The sequence below is a fragment of the Rutilus rutilus genome, assembly GCF_951802725.1.
Source record: "Rutilus rutilus genome assembly, chromosome: 13".
NCBI classification, from domain to species: Eukaryota; Metazoa; Chordata; class Actinopteri; order Cypriniformes; family Leuciscidae; genus Rutilus; species Rutilus rutilus.
Genome location: NC_140218.1, coordinates 23,665,012 through 23,682,652, shown reverse-complemented (window position 1 = coordinate 23,682,652; position 17,641 = coordinate 23,665,012). Strand labels below are relative to the sequence as shown.

At 39.0% G+C, this 17,641-nt stretch overlaps 1 protein-coding gene across 3 annotated transcripts; it reads left to right on the top strand.

Annotated features, from left to right (window-relative positions):
- Positions 1 to 473: 473 nt before the first annotated feature.
- Positions 474 to 16,874, top strand: myh7bb (myosin, heavy chain 7B, cardiac muscle, beta b). 3 transcript variants are annotated; one of them, XM_084428771.1, is made up of 43 exons: positions 550 to 614; positions 830 to 966; positions 1,335 to 1,438; positions 1,919 to 2,062; positions 2,213 to 2,369; positions 2,509 to 2,536; positions 2,744 to 2,840; positions 3,315 to 3,407; positions 3,497 to 3,560; positions 3,647 to 3,745; positions 3,893 to 3,996; positions 4,111 to 4,249; positions 4,332 to 4,450; positions 4,540 to 4,689; positions 5,306 to 5,476; positions 5,579 to 5,758; positions 6,050 to 6,182; positions 6,269 to 6,345; positions 6,703 to 6,790; positions 6,901 to 7,018; positions 7,359 to 7,482; positions 7,589 to 7,725; positions 9,713 to 9,968; positions 10,116 to 10,358; positions 10,452 to 10,628; positions 10,806 to 10,951; positions 11,066 to 11,156; positions 11,245 to 11,634; positions 11,762 to 11,888; positions 12,098 to 12,216; positions 12,722 to 12,918; positions 13,020 to 13,203; positions 13,315 to 13,480; positions 13,614 to 13,738; positions 13,833 to 13,948; positions 14,036 to 14,228; positions 14,621 to 14,824; positions 14,901 to 15,026; positions 15,181 to 15,351; positions 15,451 to 15,555; positions 15,644 to 15,739; positions 15,926 to 16,063; positions 16,342 to 16,873. In XM_084428771.1, exons 2-43 carry the CDS (start codon positions 867 to 869, stop codon positions 16,351 to 16,353), a joined length of 5,808 nt encoding a protein of 1,935 aa, XP_084284897.1. In that variant the 5' UTR covers positions 550 to 614; positions 830 to 866; the 3' UTR covers positions 16,354 to 16,873. The 3 variants fall into 3 exon arrangements, with proteins under 3 accessions (XP_084284899.1, XP_084284897.1, XP_084284898.1); XM_084428772.1 differs by having other exon boundaries at positions 587 to 699; XM_084428773.1 differs by lacking the exon at positions 2,744 to 2,840 and having other exon boundaries at positions 474 to 614; positions 16,342 to 16,874.
- The last annotated feature ends 767 nt before the right edge of the window (positions 16,875 to 17,641 follow it).

Genomic DNA, 17,641 nt, shown 5'->3' with positions numbered 1-17,641 from the left:
CAATATACCGTCCGATACAATTCGATACAATGACGGAAGTCTCGAGCACCTTCTGTTGCTATTGTTACCACAGGTAAACTGTTCTCAAGCGTCAATTTAACTTATAATCTAACTTTTTGGTTTACAGAATTATTGTTAGAAAATTCCGTATATTTACACACACACACACACACACACACACACACACACACACAAAAAACGAATCTTTTGTTTTCACTTCCATATGGGGGTTCAGGCCTCAATAAAGGGTCAAAACTCTCCAAAGCCGTATTGTTTTTGGTTTTTTTTACTTATCATTTTTTGCCCATAACATAATTGAAAACTTTAAAGAAATAGAGAGAGGTCGTGCATTTAACCTCTGGACAGCAGCACATTAATCACAAGCAACAACAATGTTGTTTTAAAAATAACCCCTTACAGTACGGTTCGTCAAACCTGTTTGCCTTTTGTGATCGCGCAGGGACGGACCGCACGGACGCGCAGCCAATGAGCAACTGAACACACACGGACACATGGGAATATCTGACATATCTCCCCAACTCTGACCTTGAGGGGAACAATAAAAGAGGACCAGGCCACTTCTTCCGAGGCCAACCCGTTTAGACATTACTGAGGTCAGTACTCAAATGCATGTGCTTTCCACAGCGCTGTTTGGATAGTGCGCCGTGCCTTGTATGTGACCGTTTTGAAGAATTCAAGGTTTTTGTACACAAATACTCACCAAGATTGTGGATTAGAGATTGACTTTTTTCAACAAATGCCTATGTGAAACAAAACAAAGAAGAGAAAATCTTTTTTTTTTTCTAACAAAGTTTCTACGACGTTACAGGTGTTTGAGTGCAGGTCCGGGACCGGAAGCGTTAATCATGTCCCGCTTTATGGAATTGGGGGAATTCGGAGATGCGGCCACATTCCTGCGTAAAACCAACCTGGAACAACTCGCTGCGCAGTCCCATGCGTTTGATGGTACTGTCAGACGTCCTATTTGTGTCCTATCCTTTTTTTTTTTTTTTTTTTTTACTATTATTGGTGCAGAATCCTATCAAAATTCAAATAATTAATTTTAAATCCTATCCAGTTCGGAACGAGTTACACATTAAGATGAGCATGTATTGTGCATGTGAAAACGCATAGATATCTTGACATAACACGCAATTTAGTTTATTTTAAATGTAAATAAATGCAATATATATTTATATTAGGCTATAACCTAAATTATAAATTAATGTAATAATAATAGTATTATGTTTAATTGGTGTTGCATGCATACCATGGTTTGTAATGTTACCTGTCTGGCAGTTCAATTAAGAAGTGACAAATACTTCTGTGTGCAGGGAAGAAACGTGTTTATATTCCAGATGAGAATGAAGCCTACATTGAGGTGGAGATCAAAGATACCGATGGAGACAAAGTCATGGTGGAGACCAAAGATGGAATGGTCAGTGAAGCTTAAACTGCCCTTGTTTTTTCTGTGACCACACTGCAAAAAATATTAATCACAACTTTTGTCTTATTTTGCAGTATTTTATCTACATTCTTACAAGAGACAATTTTTGAGAAGATCTTTCTTACCTCATTGGCAATTTTTTTTCTTGTTTTAAGCAAAAAGCTTATGCTTAAAAAAAAAATTGGGGAAAAAACAGATAAAGAAACATACATTTAAGTATTTGTTTTAGGTGTTTTCACTAGAGAATTATAATTGTTATTTTTTTATTGCAGTGTATACCAATGCTGATGTTGTCTGTGGGCTGATTTTTTTGTGTGTGTATTGTATTGTATTTATAGCAAATAGTTAAGCTCAGCAGGCCAATTTCGCATGTTTCTACAATTGTCATTCAAGTGACTACATTCATTCTGCAGTGGAAAAAGAAAATGTATCACAAGGTGGTGATTAAATTCTTTAATCTAATCCTGACAGATGTTAACTGTGAAAGAGGATGACATTCAGCAGATGAATCCCCCGAAGTTTGACATGATTGAAGACATGGCCATGCTCACGCACCTCAATGAGGCCTCTGTTCTTTTCAACCTCAGACGTCGCTACAGTTTCTGGATGATCTATGTGAGACACGACTTTATCATTTACTGTTTAAAAAAGTTTTAAAAATAACTCGAGAATCAAGATATCTGTTTCTTCGATGTTCTTCATAGCTTTTTGGATCATTTTAGGGGTTCTCAGTCTTCATGCGTGTTCTTTTCTGTCTGTCCACAGACATATTCAGGGCTGTTTTGTGTGACAGTTAACCCGTATAAATGGCTTCCTGTCTATTCTCCTGAAGTGGTTGCAGCGTATAAGGGAAAGCGTCGCTCAGATGTTCCGCCTCACATCTATTCCATAGCAGACAATGCCTACAATGACATGCTAAAAAGTATGGTCTGAAACATATTTCACTTTTGATCTCTATTTCACACAGGCCTTAAATGTTGCATTTGTTTTGATTCTGAATTGCAAAGATAATGCATTCTTTATTCTTTACCATGTACTCAGTAAACTTTTTTTCCTTGTAGATCGTGAAAACCAGTCAATGCTTATCACGTAAGTAACCTTCCACCACGACGTTCTGTTCTACAACTATTAGGTCAGAATGATCTGAAATCCTTTTTGCTCATTATTTAATCACGAAGCGGTATAAAAAAATGGGTTTTTGTCATTTTGAAGAGTTTTCTTTTTTCTTTTTCAATCTTTCTTCTTGGATTTAATAATGTTTCATGTATATTTCACATGAATTTTGTCCATGCCTAGCGGAGAATCCGGTGCTGGCAAAACTGTCAACACGAAACGCGTAATTCAGTATTTTGCCATTATAGCTGCTCTTGGTGAAGCAGGGGGCAAAAAAGGAGTAAGGGCAGAAATTTCTCTGCTTTTTTTTTGTCATCACCCATCCTTATCCCTTGGTTTTGTCTCCCTGCGAGTCTTACTTTTGTTCCTCTACATCTTGTTTTTTGGGATTTTTAATCACGTCTAAATGTTTATCTATTCCTTTTGAATTCACAGACATCCTTTTAACCGATAAGGAGTGACCCTCAGAGTTTTGTTTTCCCGTTCCAGTATGATTTTATAAACCCTTTTTATACCACTCTTTACATTGCCCATTCCCCTTTTTGCAATGTCTCTCATTTTGTCTTTTGTTTTTAACATTATAAGCTCCTTTTTCACTTTTTCAGAAAAAAATACCTGATTTCATCTATTTTCCCCTCAATCATGACAGATAATTTCATTTTCATTTTTCATTAGTTTGTTCTGTCCTACTCATAGATATAACTTTAGTGTTCGATTATAAACTCACACATTTCTCTGTTTTCAACGTAAATAGGGTACATTAGAGGATCAGATAATTGAGGCCAACCCCGCTATGGAAGCTTTCGGCAATGCAAAAACCCTGAGGAATGACAACTCATCCCGCTTTGTGAGTAAACGTCATAAGATGAGCACAACATCTCACTTTCTTTCAGTATCGTTCTCTGTTTTACTTTTTTTCTCCTCTCTTTAACACAGGGTAAATTCATACGAATCCATTTTGCTCCTACAGGGAAACTTGCGTCTTCTGACATTGACATCTGTAAGCTGATTTGAAAAATAATACTGTTAATAGATTATATATATTGTTATTCCTTCAAATCCTGTTCCATTTCATATTCTCTTTAGATCTTCTGGAAAAATCTAGAGTGATTTTTCAGCAAACTGGAGAGAGAAGCTACCACATCTACTACCAGATCCTCTCGCAAAGGAAACCAGAACTCCTAGGTATTCAGAGGAAACACATACAGCATGGCTACTATTTAAGCTAAAGAACTGAGTATATATCAAGTAAAGATGTTAAAATGCCAGCAGAATTCCATCCTCAGTGCACTGTGTGACTTAAAAACCAAACCTCTTTCATGTGTTATACAGACATGCTGCTGGTGTCATCAAATCCCTTTGACTACCACTTCTGCTCGCAGGGTGTTGTAACTGTTGACAACATGGACGATGGAGATGAGCTGCTTGCAACTGATGTAAGTACTTGTATGATGGAGAACACTGCAAAGAGATACCTAGATGCTAATTATTCCACATAAACACAGAATGACCACTCACCTATAATGCAATTTGCTTACCTTCCTCTCTAGCATGCAATGGACACCCTTGGTTTCACTCCTGAGGAGAAGTATGGCTGTTACAAGATAGTCGGTGCCATCATGCACTTTGGCAACATGAAGTTCAAAGTGCGGCAGAGAGAGGAGCAAGCAGAGGCAGATGGCACTGAAAGTAAGAGGGATTCTGTCATAAGCAAGGCCAACGTCTCAGTCAGCATCTTGGTTTGGCTAAGCGCTGTGATTTTGTTACTCAGGTGCAGACAAAGCCTCCTATCTCATGGGGATCAGTTCAGCTGACCTCATAAAAGGACTGCTTCACCCTAGAGTGAAAGTGGGCAATGAGTACATTGTCAAAGGACAGACAGTTGAACAGGTCAGTTTGGTCAGTAAATGTTGAATTAGTATCCACGCTATTTAATATCACCAAGCAGTGAGAGTATTTGTGCTTTTGTGTCATGACAGGTGACCTATGCTGTTGGTGCTTTGGCCAAAGCCACGTATGACCGCATGTTTAAATGGCTGGTGAGCAGAATCAATAAAACCCTATACACGGCCATCCCCCGTCAGTTCTTCATAGGAGTGCTGGACATAGCAGGCTTTGAGATCTTTGAGGTAAGTCAGTTTGAATATTTGTAAATTGCTTGTATATTGCTTTGCATCACTCCTTACCACTGTCTGCACATCAGATGTGGATCTTAAAGACACAAAATTAGGGCTGAGTAAAAATATGGATTTTCTCATGGATATTCATTTGATTGACACAAATTTGATTCTTAAAAGCTCTTTTTTTACCCTGTGGAAGTGGTTCCTGCACCACTTTTCAATGATTCATTGACTCTTATGTACTGGTTCTTGGTAGTGAATCAAAAATAGGCATTGCAAACAATGTAGTCCAATTATTTTTAATGATAAAGTTGATGTACTTGAAAAGCTACTTATAGTCAGTAGAATGCCTGTTGGAAACCATCAAAATAAAGTGTTAGCAGATATTAAGCAGACTGTCTACTAATATTCTAATGACTTGTAGTTGACATGAAGTTGCAAAGTTACTTATAGTTAGTAGAATGAATGTCTAAAGTGGACTATAACATTAAATCACAATCAGATTGAATCGTGAACTTATTTAGAACTGATTCAGGAAATGTACACTTATACCCACCCATACACATTATTCAGCACTCATTGTACCTTATTTGAATAACTCTTTCTCTTCTATTTCCCTAAACAGTTCAACAACTTTGAGCAAATGTGCATCAACTTCACCAATGAGAAACTGCAACAGTTTTTCAACCATCACATGTTCATCCTAGAACAGGAGGAGTATAAGACTGAGGGCATAGAGTGGACTTTCATAGACTTTGGATTAGACCTGCAAGCCTGCATTGACCTCATTGAGAAGGTTGATATAGAATTACATACAACTCTGTGAAAGCATGTGTAAGTTTGTATAAGATAATACTAAGCAACTCTAGCTGTTACATCCTTCTTGTGTTGTTTGCAGCCGTTGGGTATACTGTCTATTCTGGAGGAGGAGTGCATGTTCCCTAAATCCACAGAGAGCAGCTTCAAAGCTAAACTCTACGATAATCACCTTGGCAAGTCTCCCAACTTCCTGAAACCGAGGCCAGACAAAAAACGCAAATATGACACTCACTTTGAGCTGGTGCACTACGCTGGAGTGGTGAGTGAAAATAACATCATATTCACATACATATTTACCATAGCATACAATAATAGACTCTTTATAAGCCGCATTACTAGAGCCATTGGAATTTGTTAAGCAATTTACAGTATGCAATGCTGCCATAGAATGGCACCATTTAAGTAACGGGGATTGTCTGGAGCAAGTTGAGGTTAAGTGCCTTGCTTAATGGTACAATGGTGATAGCTCAAGAGTGGCAAAGGATAAATCACTTGATCACTATAATTAACTGAACATATAATATAAATTCACATGCATGTATGTTGTCAGGTGCCGTACAACATCAATGGATGGCTTGACAAAAACAGAGATCCTCTAAATGAAACAGTGGTGGGAATCTTCCAGAGATCATCCAACAAGTTAATGGCAATCCTCTTCGAGAACTTCATCAGTTTAGATTCAGGTGTATATTTATACAACTGATATTAAAAAGATGATTCCACTTGGCCAGATTGTACTGAGGTATGTGTTTTACACGTATTGTTACAGGTACAGAAGCAAAGCCAGGGGGCAGAGAGAAGAGGAAGAAAGGTGCTTCATTCCAAACAGTGTCCCAGCTGCATAAGGTGGGTAAGAGTGAGGAGAGATTATGTATTTTCTATAGGTATACTGTGTGATATCAAATGACGTTATATCTAAATGCACCAGAAAAGCAATTTGTCACTTCTTTAAAAATATGCAAATGTTAGATATTGGAAATGGTGTTGGAAAGTGAGCCAGTTAAGACTTGCAGTGATGTTTAGGTAATCTGACCCATGAACATCACTTTAAGTCTGTGCTGGCTCAGCTTTCACCAGCTGCAGATGCAAAGACGCAGGTAAGATCTGACCCAGTAGTTGCAAGCATGGAGACTGTGAGCTGATTTAAAATTTGTTTAAATCTTATCATATTGCATAATGACCTTTCCTTCTATATCACTCTAGGAGAATCTAAACAAGTTGATGACTAATTTGAGAAGCACTCAGCCTCATTTTGTGCGCTGCATTATCCCCAATGAGTCAAAGACCCCAGGTACAAAAAATTCAGTGTTGAGGATAAAACCATTTGTTATGCTATAAGATGTCCATAAACCAACCGTAAACACACCATCAGTCTTCAGTTTCTGTTCTTGTTTCTGATAGGGATGATGGAGCCATTTCTGGTTCTGCACCAGCTTCGCTGCAATGGTGTTCTTGAAGGAATCCGCATTTGCAGGAAGGGATTTCCCAACCGGATTCTCTATGCAGAGTTCAAACAGCGGTGAGTTTTTCTTCATAGGTCACACTTGTAATTAGGGGCACAAGAGACTGGATAATGTTGGAATGACAGGAAGATCATTTTAGTGAATGGTAATTAAATTAAGATTTAACACAGGTAATGCATTCTGGGGATGTAGTGTAGAGTATAATATCTATCTATCTATCTATCTATCTATCTATCTATCTATCTATCTATCTCCTTGATTTTCACTACTTTAATTCTACTTTCTTGTATTAAAATGTAACAATTTAAAAGCCATTCTCAAGTAAATTTTGAATGGTGCACAACCCCAATAGAAAGATGAATAAAGATATTTAACTAAACCATCATGATTTACCAGCTACCGTATCCTGAACCCTTTGGCCATCCCAGAGGACACATATGTGGACAGCAGGAAAGCTGTAGAAAAGTTGCTTGGGTCTCTGGATATCGACCACACACAGTACAAGTTTGGCCACAGCAAGGTTCATGAAATTGTTCTCTTTCACTCCTATCATGCCCACTACTGTATTTTCAGTTACTTAAAACTCATCCTAGGCTACACTGACCTGTGAATCTGTCCTCCTTCAGGTTTTCTTTAAGGCGGGACTTCTTGGCCATCTGGAGGACATGAGAGACGAACGTCTGTCTAAGATCCTCACCTTGCTGCAGGCCTTCTGCAGGGGAAAACTCATGCAAATGGAGCGCAGAAGGATGATGAAAGAGAAGTATGTGCTATTTGGATGTCCAAACCATGACAATAGTCATAAAGCATCTAAATAGCCAAACGCAAATAGTTTTGCTGTTACTCACTGACTGTAAAAGGTGTCAGATTGCAGATATCGCATCCTTAAGCCCTTTCTAAACATGTCGATAAACTGTTGAGAGTGCGTGTAGGCCTATGAGCCTGTAAATCTATGGGAGGAATGTCTGAAGTGTATGCGGACTATGTTGTGGCGTGTGTCTGGCGTGTGTCCGTTTGTTTTGTGTGTGTGTGTGTGTGTGTGGTCAATACAGAAAAAGCCAGTTAAACCCCCTCCACCCAAAATGGCATTTACAAAAGCAGGTGTGGAGGTGGGTCATATATCCCGCAAACAGCGCACATACCAGTTGTTGACGGTTCCTTACCAGAGTGCCCCCTCCGATCTTTAATATAAATAACCTTCTTTTGTCCAGAATGGATATAGCTGGGAGCAGGCTGAAAACTGCTGAAATGCCATCCCAGGTGACAGGACATTAAGTCCTCTTGTTTCTTCAGAAGGGTTCAGCTTTAGATAATCAACAACCTCTGCCTGACCTTTGACTGTTCCTGATTGTGTTGCCGCTTCAGCAATGCGGAATTGATTTACTCTTTAGGCATGCTCAGTATCACAGTGGGATTACTGATTTAGAACACACGAAACAATGGCGTGTGGCAGCCTGGCCCTATTTGGTGCTAGACATACTGAGCTAATTTAGAACAACAGGGGCAGGGAGTTTGAGGTGCAGGCTACAAAATGGATACGGGTTGTTTTATCCTTGGACACAAGGAGTTTTGAGAGAGTGTAAAAGGCTTCATCTTGATCCTCTTACAGTATGTATTAAAGATGTCCTGAGCCGATCTGAAGGATCGATATTGGGGCCGATTAAGCATTTTTCTTTATTGATCGTATCGCCTATCCTAAGCCTGATCCTTAATTTTACATCAGCTGTCACGCTGGTGCCGTGCAGTAGGTAGCGGAATGCACCCAAGTGGGTTTGCCAACCGTCATTAAAAGGAAAAGAATAAGCTCAAGTGTGTGTGCATGATATATATACATACATATACATACATATACATATTTATTTATATATAATTACTTTAGTAATTGTTACATTGGAGTTACTCTACTGATAAATGCCCCTTTTTTTACATTTGAGACCCTGCCCCTGAGAAACTCTCTGCACAGCCCTGTATATATTGGATTGATTGTAGTGTACTTTAAGTGAGCACCAAGTACTAGGAAATTACAAGTATAGGATCTGAACATGCTATCTGCAGATACTCGGATCGTTTTGGGGGCACAAAAAACTTGTTTGGGACATTCCTAGTATGTATCTTATATTGAAACATTGTAATGTATTTACCCAATGTTTTGTGTAGTCCAAAATATTTCCTAGACAACTCCATATATACCAGCACCACCAGGCTCAATGACATTATGCTAATTTTTCATGGATCTATTTATTTAAAAATATATGTTTAACATGCAAGTCATACACACATTGACTTACAGTCATACAGCACCTCTACGATGAAAATTAGGGGACATAAAATTCCCTTTAATTTTTTTTGGTGGTGCACCCAACATGCAGGTTAATAGTTAAAAGTGCACTCAACATACAGGTTAAAAGGTTAAAATTATTTTATTGATTAGTAATTCATTTTTTGTTATTTTTTTTACCTTGAAATAATCTATATATAATGATTAAGATGTACACTCACATGTACTTAGATGTAAGGAAGATGTGTTATATTTTACTTTATGATTAAACAAGATGACATTTTTGGGATCAGTATATTTAAACTTTTTATTTTAATTGTATAAAAGTTTTTAGAACCATATGAAACCAACATATAAATAGTACATTTCTGAGAACTTAGCATTTGTGTTTAAACACGATTTTTCCTTTTCTTTATCGTGGAAAGCCATATACAGTATGTCACTGATCCACTATCTGATTATCTTCACTCAGGGAAGCTCTGATGGTGATTCAGTGGAACATCCGTGCCTTTTACGCAGTCAAGAACTGGCCATGGATGTGTCTGTTCTTCAAGATCAAACCCCTGCTGAGGAGCGCAGCTACAGAGAAGGAGCTGGCTACACTGAAGGAGGAGTTCCAGAAGCTAAAGGAGGCTCTTGAGAGGTCTGAGGTGAAGAGGAAGGAGTTTGAGGAGAAACAGATCTCTTTGGTGCAAGAGAAAAATGACCTCTCCTTACAACTTCAAGCGGTGAGTGCAAGAGTGGATCATACCAATGAAACAAGAAGTTAAGATTCAGAATCAAAGTTAATAGCAATCATATTTTGCTTGCTTTTATGCATCAAACACTAGTCAAAGGAAAGATGGAAAGAACTCATCTTTACATTCTGACCCCAGGAACAGGATAATCTGGCTGATGCTGAAGACCGCTGTAACCTGCTGATCAAGGCTAAGATCCAGATGGAGGGGAAAATTAAGGAGCTGATGGAGAGGCTGGAGGATGAAGAGGAGGTTAATGCCACCATCCTGGCCAAGAAACGCAAACTTGAGGATGAGTGTATTGAGCTGAAAAAAGACCTAGATGACCTGGAGATTACTCTAGCCAAGGTGGAGAAGGAAAAGCATGCCACTGAGAACAAGGTAACACTGATATGTTCATGGATGGGGCAACGTGGTCTACGTTAGTTCCTCTAATGCACTGATTAACTACCTAGTTCTCTCTGGTTGACTCAGGTGAAAAACTTGGTGGAGGAAATGGCTGCATTAGATGAATCCATCCTGAGGCTGACTAAAGAGAAGAAAGCCCTCCAGGATGCACATCAGCAGGCTCTGGAAGACCTGCAGACTGAGGAGAACAAAGTGAACATGCTGTCCAAGGCCAAGATCAAACTTGAGCAGCAGGTGGATGATGTGAGTATAAAGTGGGCTCAGTAAAACCCTATGAGACAAACTCTGTAGCAATCCGAAACTCCTTATTCACAGCACAGTGGAAATGAAAAGCTTATTAGCCTACACGAGAGTGTAACCTAGCAAAATGGTTGAGTAATACATTTCTCATTGTTTATTATTATGTGTTAATTGGAACAGTTAGAGGGCTCTTTGGAGCAAGAGAAGAAAGTGCGTATGGATCTGGAGCGAGTGAAGCGAAAGCTTGAGGCCGATCTGAAGCTTTCAATGGAGTCATCCATGGATTTGGAGAACAACAAACAGCAGCTAGAGGACAGACTAAAGAAGTGAGATTTTATAAGCATTACACAGTCGTCGTCATGTTAAATGGAAGTACTGTGCTACAAAAATGCTGTAAGATTATGTTCTCTAATGAAATCTGTACTTGGTCTTTTCTGTAGGAAAGACCTCGAAATGGTTCAGATAGGTGCAAAGATTGAAGAGGAGCAAGCCTTGGTTATTCAACTACAGAAGAAAATAAAAGAATTACAGGTAAAGTAATTATTTGGCTACTGACCGAACATTACGTGTTTGCATAATGAGTTATTAATCTAACAGTATTATGGTAAACTGTTTACAGACTCGTATAGAAGAGCTTGAGGAGGAACTTGAGGCGGAAAGAGCAGCTCGAATAAAGTCGGACAAACAACGCAGTGATGTTTCAAGGGAACTGGAAGAGCTGAGTGAACGTCTGGAGGAAGCAGGAGGTGCTACCGCTGCCCAGATCGAGATGAACAAGAAGCGAGAGGCTGACTTCTTAAAGATGCGAAGAGATCTGGAAGAAGCCTCTCTGCATCATGAAACCACCATGGCCATGCTACGGAGAAAGCATGCGGACACTGTGGCTGAGATGGGGGAGCAACTGGACAACCTGCAGAGGGTCAAACAGAGGCTGGAAAAGGAAAAGGCAGAAGCCAGAATGGAGTCTGAAGATTTGGCGTCTAACCTTGAACATCTCTCCAGAGCCAAAGTAAAACATCTCAATGTGCTTAACATGGTTTCTGAGATGCCATTATGTTTCTATTCATAGAGTTTATATTATATATACAGTACCAAATGAAGTGTGAGGGAATTAACAAAGAGACTGATGTTTGCAGGCCACAACAGAGAAAATGTGCAGGATGTACGAGGACCAGCTGAACGAGTCTAAAACCAAGGCGGAGGAACTCCAGAGGCAGCTAATGGATGTCACCTCTCAAAAAGCACGGGCTCAGACAGAAAGTGGTCAGTGTCCTACACTTTGAAAAGGAATAAAGATCAGGAGCTGGAAATATATTATACATTATGATTGGAAGTGTCCTATAGACAATATGATTCACATTTTTTCTTAGAAACAAGTGCCAACACAGAGATCAAATAATTTAAGAACAAAGTAACTGGCACTTGGTAAAGTACCAACGGATGTTCCCTCTTTTCACTCTTACAATTATCAGCCGAGGTCGGCCGCAGACTGGAAGAGAGAGAGGTTCTGGTCATGCAACTGCAGCGAACAAAGAGTGGTCTCACCCAGACCATGGAGGAGATGAAGAAACAGCTAGAAGAAGAATGCAAAGTGAGCCTGATTTTAGATACATTGGATGCATTGTGCCATACACAATTGTGCCACCACAATTAATCGCATATCAATGTTTGCTTAAGAAAGACATGAAGCATTACATTATTGTGGCAGACAGGTAAAGCGTTGTACCCTACCTTTCAAAAGTTTGGGATCATTTTATTTTGGAAAGAAATTAATACTTTTATTCAGCAAGGATGCATTTAATTGCTCAAAAGTGACACTAAAGACTGGAGTAATGGCTGCTGAAAATTTCAGTTTAGCCATCACAGGTACATTTTTTATATTAAAATAGAAAATAGTTATTTTAAACTAAAAGCATTTCACAATATTACTGTTTTTACTGTATTTGATCAAATAAATGCAGCTTTGGAGAGCATAAGAGACTTCTTAAAAACTCTTAATGACCCCAAACGTTTCACTGGTAGTGTTTATATATTCAATATATTCATCTCAAGTGAATCACATTTAATATTATATTGTGTTTGTGTCTTTGTGCCAGGCAAAGAACAGTTTAGCGCATGCGGTACAGTCATCCAGGCATGATTGTGAGCTCTTGAGAGAGCAGTTTGAGGAGGAGCAGGAGGCCAAATCCGAGTTGCAGCGTGCTCTGTCTAAAGCCAATGCGGAGATTGCACAGTGGAGGACAAAGTATGAGACTGATGCCATTCAGAGGACCGATGAACTAGAGGATGCCAAGTAAGAGACCACTCTGTCTTCAGCCAATGTAACATAGGGTCTTGTTCACTTATCAAAAAGAATGACTGTTTTATTTAAAAAGCTGATTTATCTGTCTTCAGGAAGAAGCTGGTTGCACGGCTCCAGAGTTCTGAGGAGGCGGTGGAAGCTTCCAATGCCAAATGTGCCTCGCTGGAAAAGACCAAGCACCGTCTGCAGACTGAGATTGAGGACTTGATGGTTGACCTGGAACGCTCTAATGCTGTGGCTGTTGTGCTGGACAAAAAGCAACGCAATTTTGATAAGGTCAGGACAAAAAAGTACATTTAAATATTTAATTTAATGAGAAGTACAGATAGGCATTGTTTTTATTCATTTTCTACTACCACCTATTTTTATTATTATTATTATGTCCAGGTGCTGTCTGAGTGGAGGCAGAAGTTTGAGGAGACACAGGCCGAGCTGGAAGGCTCTCAGAAAGAGTCCCGCAGTCTCAGCACAGAGCTCTTTAAACTCAAAAACTCCTATGAAGAAGCCCTTGACCAGCTGGAGACGATCAAAAGGGAGAACAAGAACCTGCAGGGTACAAAGACTGTACATAGACTTTAGGAAAGAATATATCTGTGAAATTGCACACATTTATATTAATCAAGAGAGGTTATATTTTGGTCCAGAATGTATTTCAAAATGAGCCTTACCTGACCTTTGTTTTGCAGAGGAAATCATTGACTTGACTGATCAGATTAGTCAAGGCAACAAGACCATCCATGAGCTTGAACAGATGAAGAAGGTTTTGGACCTTGAGAAGAGTAACATTCAAGCAGCACTGGAGGAGGCTGAGGTGAGGAATATTACCTGAGATACCTCACCAACAGACATTTATAATTATGTACTTGGGTGAAAAGCTAATGTGTTGCTAACCCTGTGTGACTCAGGGCACTCTGGAGCACGAGGAGAGTAAAACCCTACGCATCCAGCTGGAACTTAGCCAGACCAGGACTGAGGTTGAAAAGAAACTTGCTGAGAGGGATGAAGAGATTGACAATCTCCGGTAAGGGACTCTTTTATATCTATAAAAAAAAGTAAACTATTAAAATATCACTATTTAATTAAAACACGTGACTATTTACCTATGCAGTCGAAACCATCAGCGGACTCTGGACACCATGCAGACCACTCTGGAAGCAGAAACCAGGGCCCGTAATGAGGCAGTCAGGGTGAAGAAAAAGATGGAAGGAGATATGAATGAGATGGAGATCCATCTGAACCACGCAAACAGACAGGCTGTGGAGTCTCAAAAAATGGTGCGCAACCTACAGCTTCAAATCAAGGTGAGATCGGAGGGCTGTATGCAGATTTAAACTACAGAGTAATCTTTAACTACAACTTTAAATAATCTCTAGGGATGCACAATAATACGATATTGTATAATTGATTGTGCTCAGTTCCCTATTTTAACAACTTTAATAAAACTGTTCAATGTAATCTTTAGCAAATCCCAAAATGAATATCCGTTTTCATAATGTTGTGATGCCTAAAGCATTTAGTTTTTGAAGTTTTATTTTTAATTTACTCAAAATGGTATACATTTTAATATCAGGCTTAACATAAAAATAATTACCAGCTAATCTGTTTTGGCCAGAATCTTTATATCAGTGCATCCCTTCTAATCTGTATAACATACATTTAAGTGTGTAAAAATTCAAATGTTGTGTCTTCTCAGGAACTGCAAATAGAGTTAGATGATTATGTACATCAGTGTGAGGACCAAAAGGAGCAAGTGGCAGTCACAGAAAGGAGAAACACCCTGCTAACTGCAGAGTTGGAGGAGTTGCGCGCAATGGTGGAACAAACAGACCGCATGCGTAAAGTCGCTGAGCACGAGCTTCTGGAGTCCAGTGAGAGAGTGAACCTGCTGCATGCTCAGGTATGATAAATGAACGAAACAAATAATCAATAATCAAACGTCATGATTTTACCTCACGATCCACTGATCTCTACAGAACACGGTAGTGTTGAACCACAAGAAGAAGCTCGAGGGTGACCTGTCCATGCTATCTGGGGAAGTGGACGACGCTCTGCAGGAGTGTCGAAGTGCTGAAGAGAAGGCGAAGAAGGCCATAACTGATGTGAGTTACTACTGTCCGCAAGTTTTGCATGGGCAGAAAATGTCAAAATTGCATCTAATTTTTCTGATTACAACAATAAAGCACCACTCTGACACACTTGTTTTGAGTGTGCTGTTTTATATTGTAACTTGTAACCAAACATATCCATCATTAGGCAGCCATGATGGCGGAGGAGCTGAAGAAGGAGCAGGACACCAGCAGTCACCTGGAGAGGATGAAGAGGAACATGGAGCAGACCATCAAAGACCTGCAGATGCGTCTGGATGAGGCGGAGCAGATTGCTCTCAAGGGAGGAAAGAAACAGATTCAGAAAATGGAAATTCGGGTGAGCAGAAGAAGAAAAAAAAAAGGCCATTTGGTGCAGACATGAATATAACGTATTTTATGGACTAATCTGTATCTGTGGGAACATTTCAATCATCAGGTGCGGGAGCTAGAGGGAGAGCTGGAGTGTGAGCAGAAGAAGAGTGGAGAGTTCCAAAAAGGATTGCGAAAATATGAGAGGAGGATCAAAGAGCTCACTTACCAGGTATTACTCACGGAGACGTGACGCAACAGAAAAACAGTGTGCCTCATCATCTCCAGCACATCTAAAAGACTTTGTGTTCTCTGTGCAGACTGAGGAGGACAGGAAAACTCTCCTGAGGATGCAAGACCTGATTGAAAAATTACAGGCAAAAGTAAAGAGCTTCAAGAGACAAGCTGAGGATGCCGTACGTATTTTCCATTCCCTTGCAATATCAACTCAGTAATTCAGTCTTTCATTACATAAAAATATGGTACAGTGTTGGACAGTAACAAAATATTTTACTTTGTTCATCGTGTGACCTGTCAAACAATATGGCATTGTCCATTTTTTTAAAGATTACAGAGCATTGTATCTCGTTGTTGTATGGCAGGAGGAGCAGGTCAACTGCAACATGTCTCGGTTCAAGAAGATCCAGAATGAGCTGGATGAGGCCGAGGAGAGGGCAGATATGGCCGAATCTCAGGTCAACAAGCTGCGTGTGCGCACCCGAGAGACTCATGTTGTCAAGGTAACACAGTAAACTGATCTCAGATGCTTGTATAGATAGATCACCCAAAAATGAAACTTCTGTCAATGAATTGGCACAACAAAACTGAACCCAATTAGACAAAAAAGCTCCAAATATCCTCTTTTATGTTCCAAAGAAGAGAGAAAGTCCTACAAAATCAGAAAATGAAAATGACGGAATTTGAATTTTTGGGTGAACTGGCCCTTTAAGAATGAATAAATGGAAGAAAAAGAAGACAATAAAAGTGAGTCATAACAAACATACCTTTTTGTTCACAGATTGTGGAGTGAAGATGATTAAAGCAGATGATTTTTAAGAGTCGTGTAGCTTGTGACAAGTACCTTTCCTTTCTTTTTTGCTCTTTGTAATATGCTGCAAGGCACAGAGGTTTTGGAAATGTTTAATGCTTACTGAAAGTCAACTAAAACTGATAGTTTTTTTGTTTTTTGTTGTTGTTGTTGCAATTGCAGCCTGCAGAGATAAAATGCTGATTTTCAGATATCAAACACTAGTCTTGAAAAGTGTTTTTTAAGCGGTCTACATCCTTCTCGGAAGAGGCTCAGGCTGCAGAGCTCATAATTTGCAGTGTTTTGGAAAATCACAGTGTCATTACAGTCCAGCTGAAGAACAGCTCAGGAAGACAGTTGTGTTCCTGTACCCTTCTGATTTTAAACTGGACTGAGTTGAAGTCCACAGTGTATTTGAAAAGCTATTTGGACATGATAAATAAACAGCACCTAAATGGAAATGTTTGCATGATCATGTCAAGTTGCACAGAAATTAATTTGGAATAAAAATGTTAAGAATGCGTTGCTCTTGTTTTTCTGGTCAAATAATATGCCAAACCCATGCTTTCAATTTCAACAAAGTGGGATACTTGACCACTTTATGTTCTTTCTAAAATATAACATTATGTAGCATCTGTGAAAAGGGGAATCTTTCTGAAGATCAAAAGAAGAAAAAAAGTGACTCGGCTACCAAAAACTGTATGAAGTAAAACCAGCAAAACAGTCCAGCCTAACCAGACTAGAGATTAGTTAATCTGTGTAAGGCAAGACACTACAGGCAAAAAATGTTTTATTTTTATGCACTGGTCAACATTCAAAATACACTTTTAAGTGTTTATTTTATTGCACTTTATCTATTTGCAGATCGTAATTGCAATACATATCTTTGTCACGGTTTCAATGAAATCTCCGCTTGAATAGCATTTACACCAAACTTTAGTTTTATTCCTATACATATTCCAATGGGTTTGAACAAGGGGTTTGTTCACATATCATTTGCCTGATTTATACAACATTTCATTCTTAATTAAAAAAAAAAAATTTCTAGCTGTTAACAGTATTTCCATGGTTTCTAAAATTACCTCTTAAAAAAAAACCTTAGACTATGTCAACAAAATAAAACAATTTTGAACCTGGCTTTATCCAGTGCTCAGATTTCTGTTCTGGAAATGTATGCAAATTAGTGCATATTTAATCAGATTAATTAAAATATACAATTAGCATATTTTAACAGAAAATTTGTTATGCAAATAATGTTTGCAATTCTTAATGTAATCAATCTACTGGGAAA

Coding starts and splice junctions, on each gene's coding strand:
- myh7bb (XM_084428771.1), top strand. CDS start 867: ATGTCCCGCTTTATGGAATTGGGGGAATTCGGAGATGCGGCCACATTC. Junction 3,997..4,110: donor ATGAGCTGCTTGCAACTGAT/GTAAGTACTTGT, acceptor CTTCCTCTCTAG/CATGCAATGGACACCCTTGG. Junction 6,183..6,268: donor CTTCATCAGTTTAGATTCAG/GTGTATATTTAT, acceptor GTATTGTTACAG/GTACAGAAGCAAAGCCAGGG.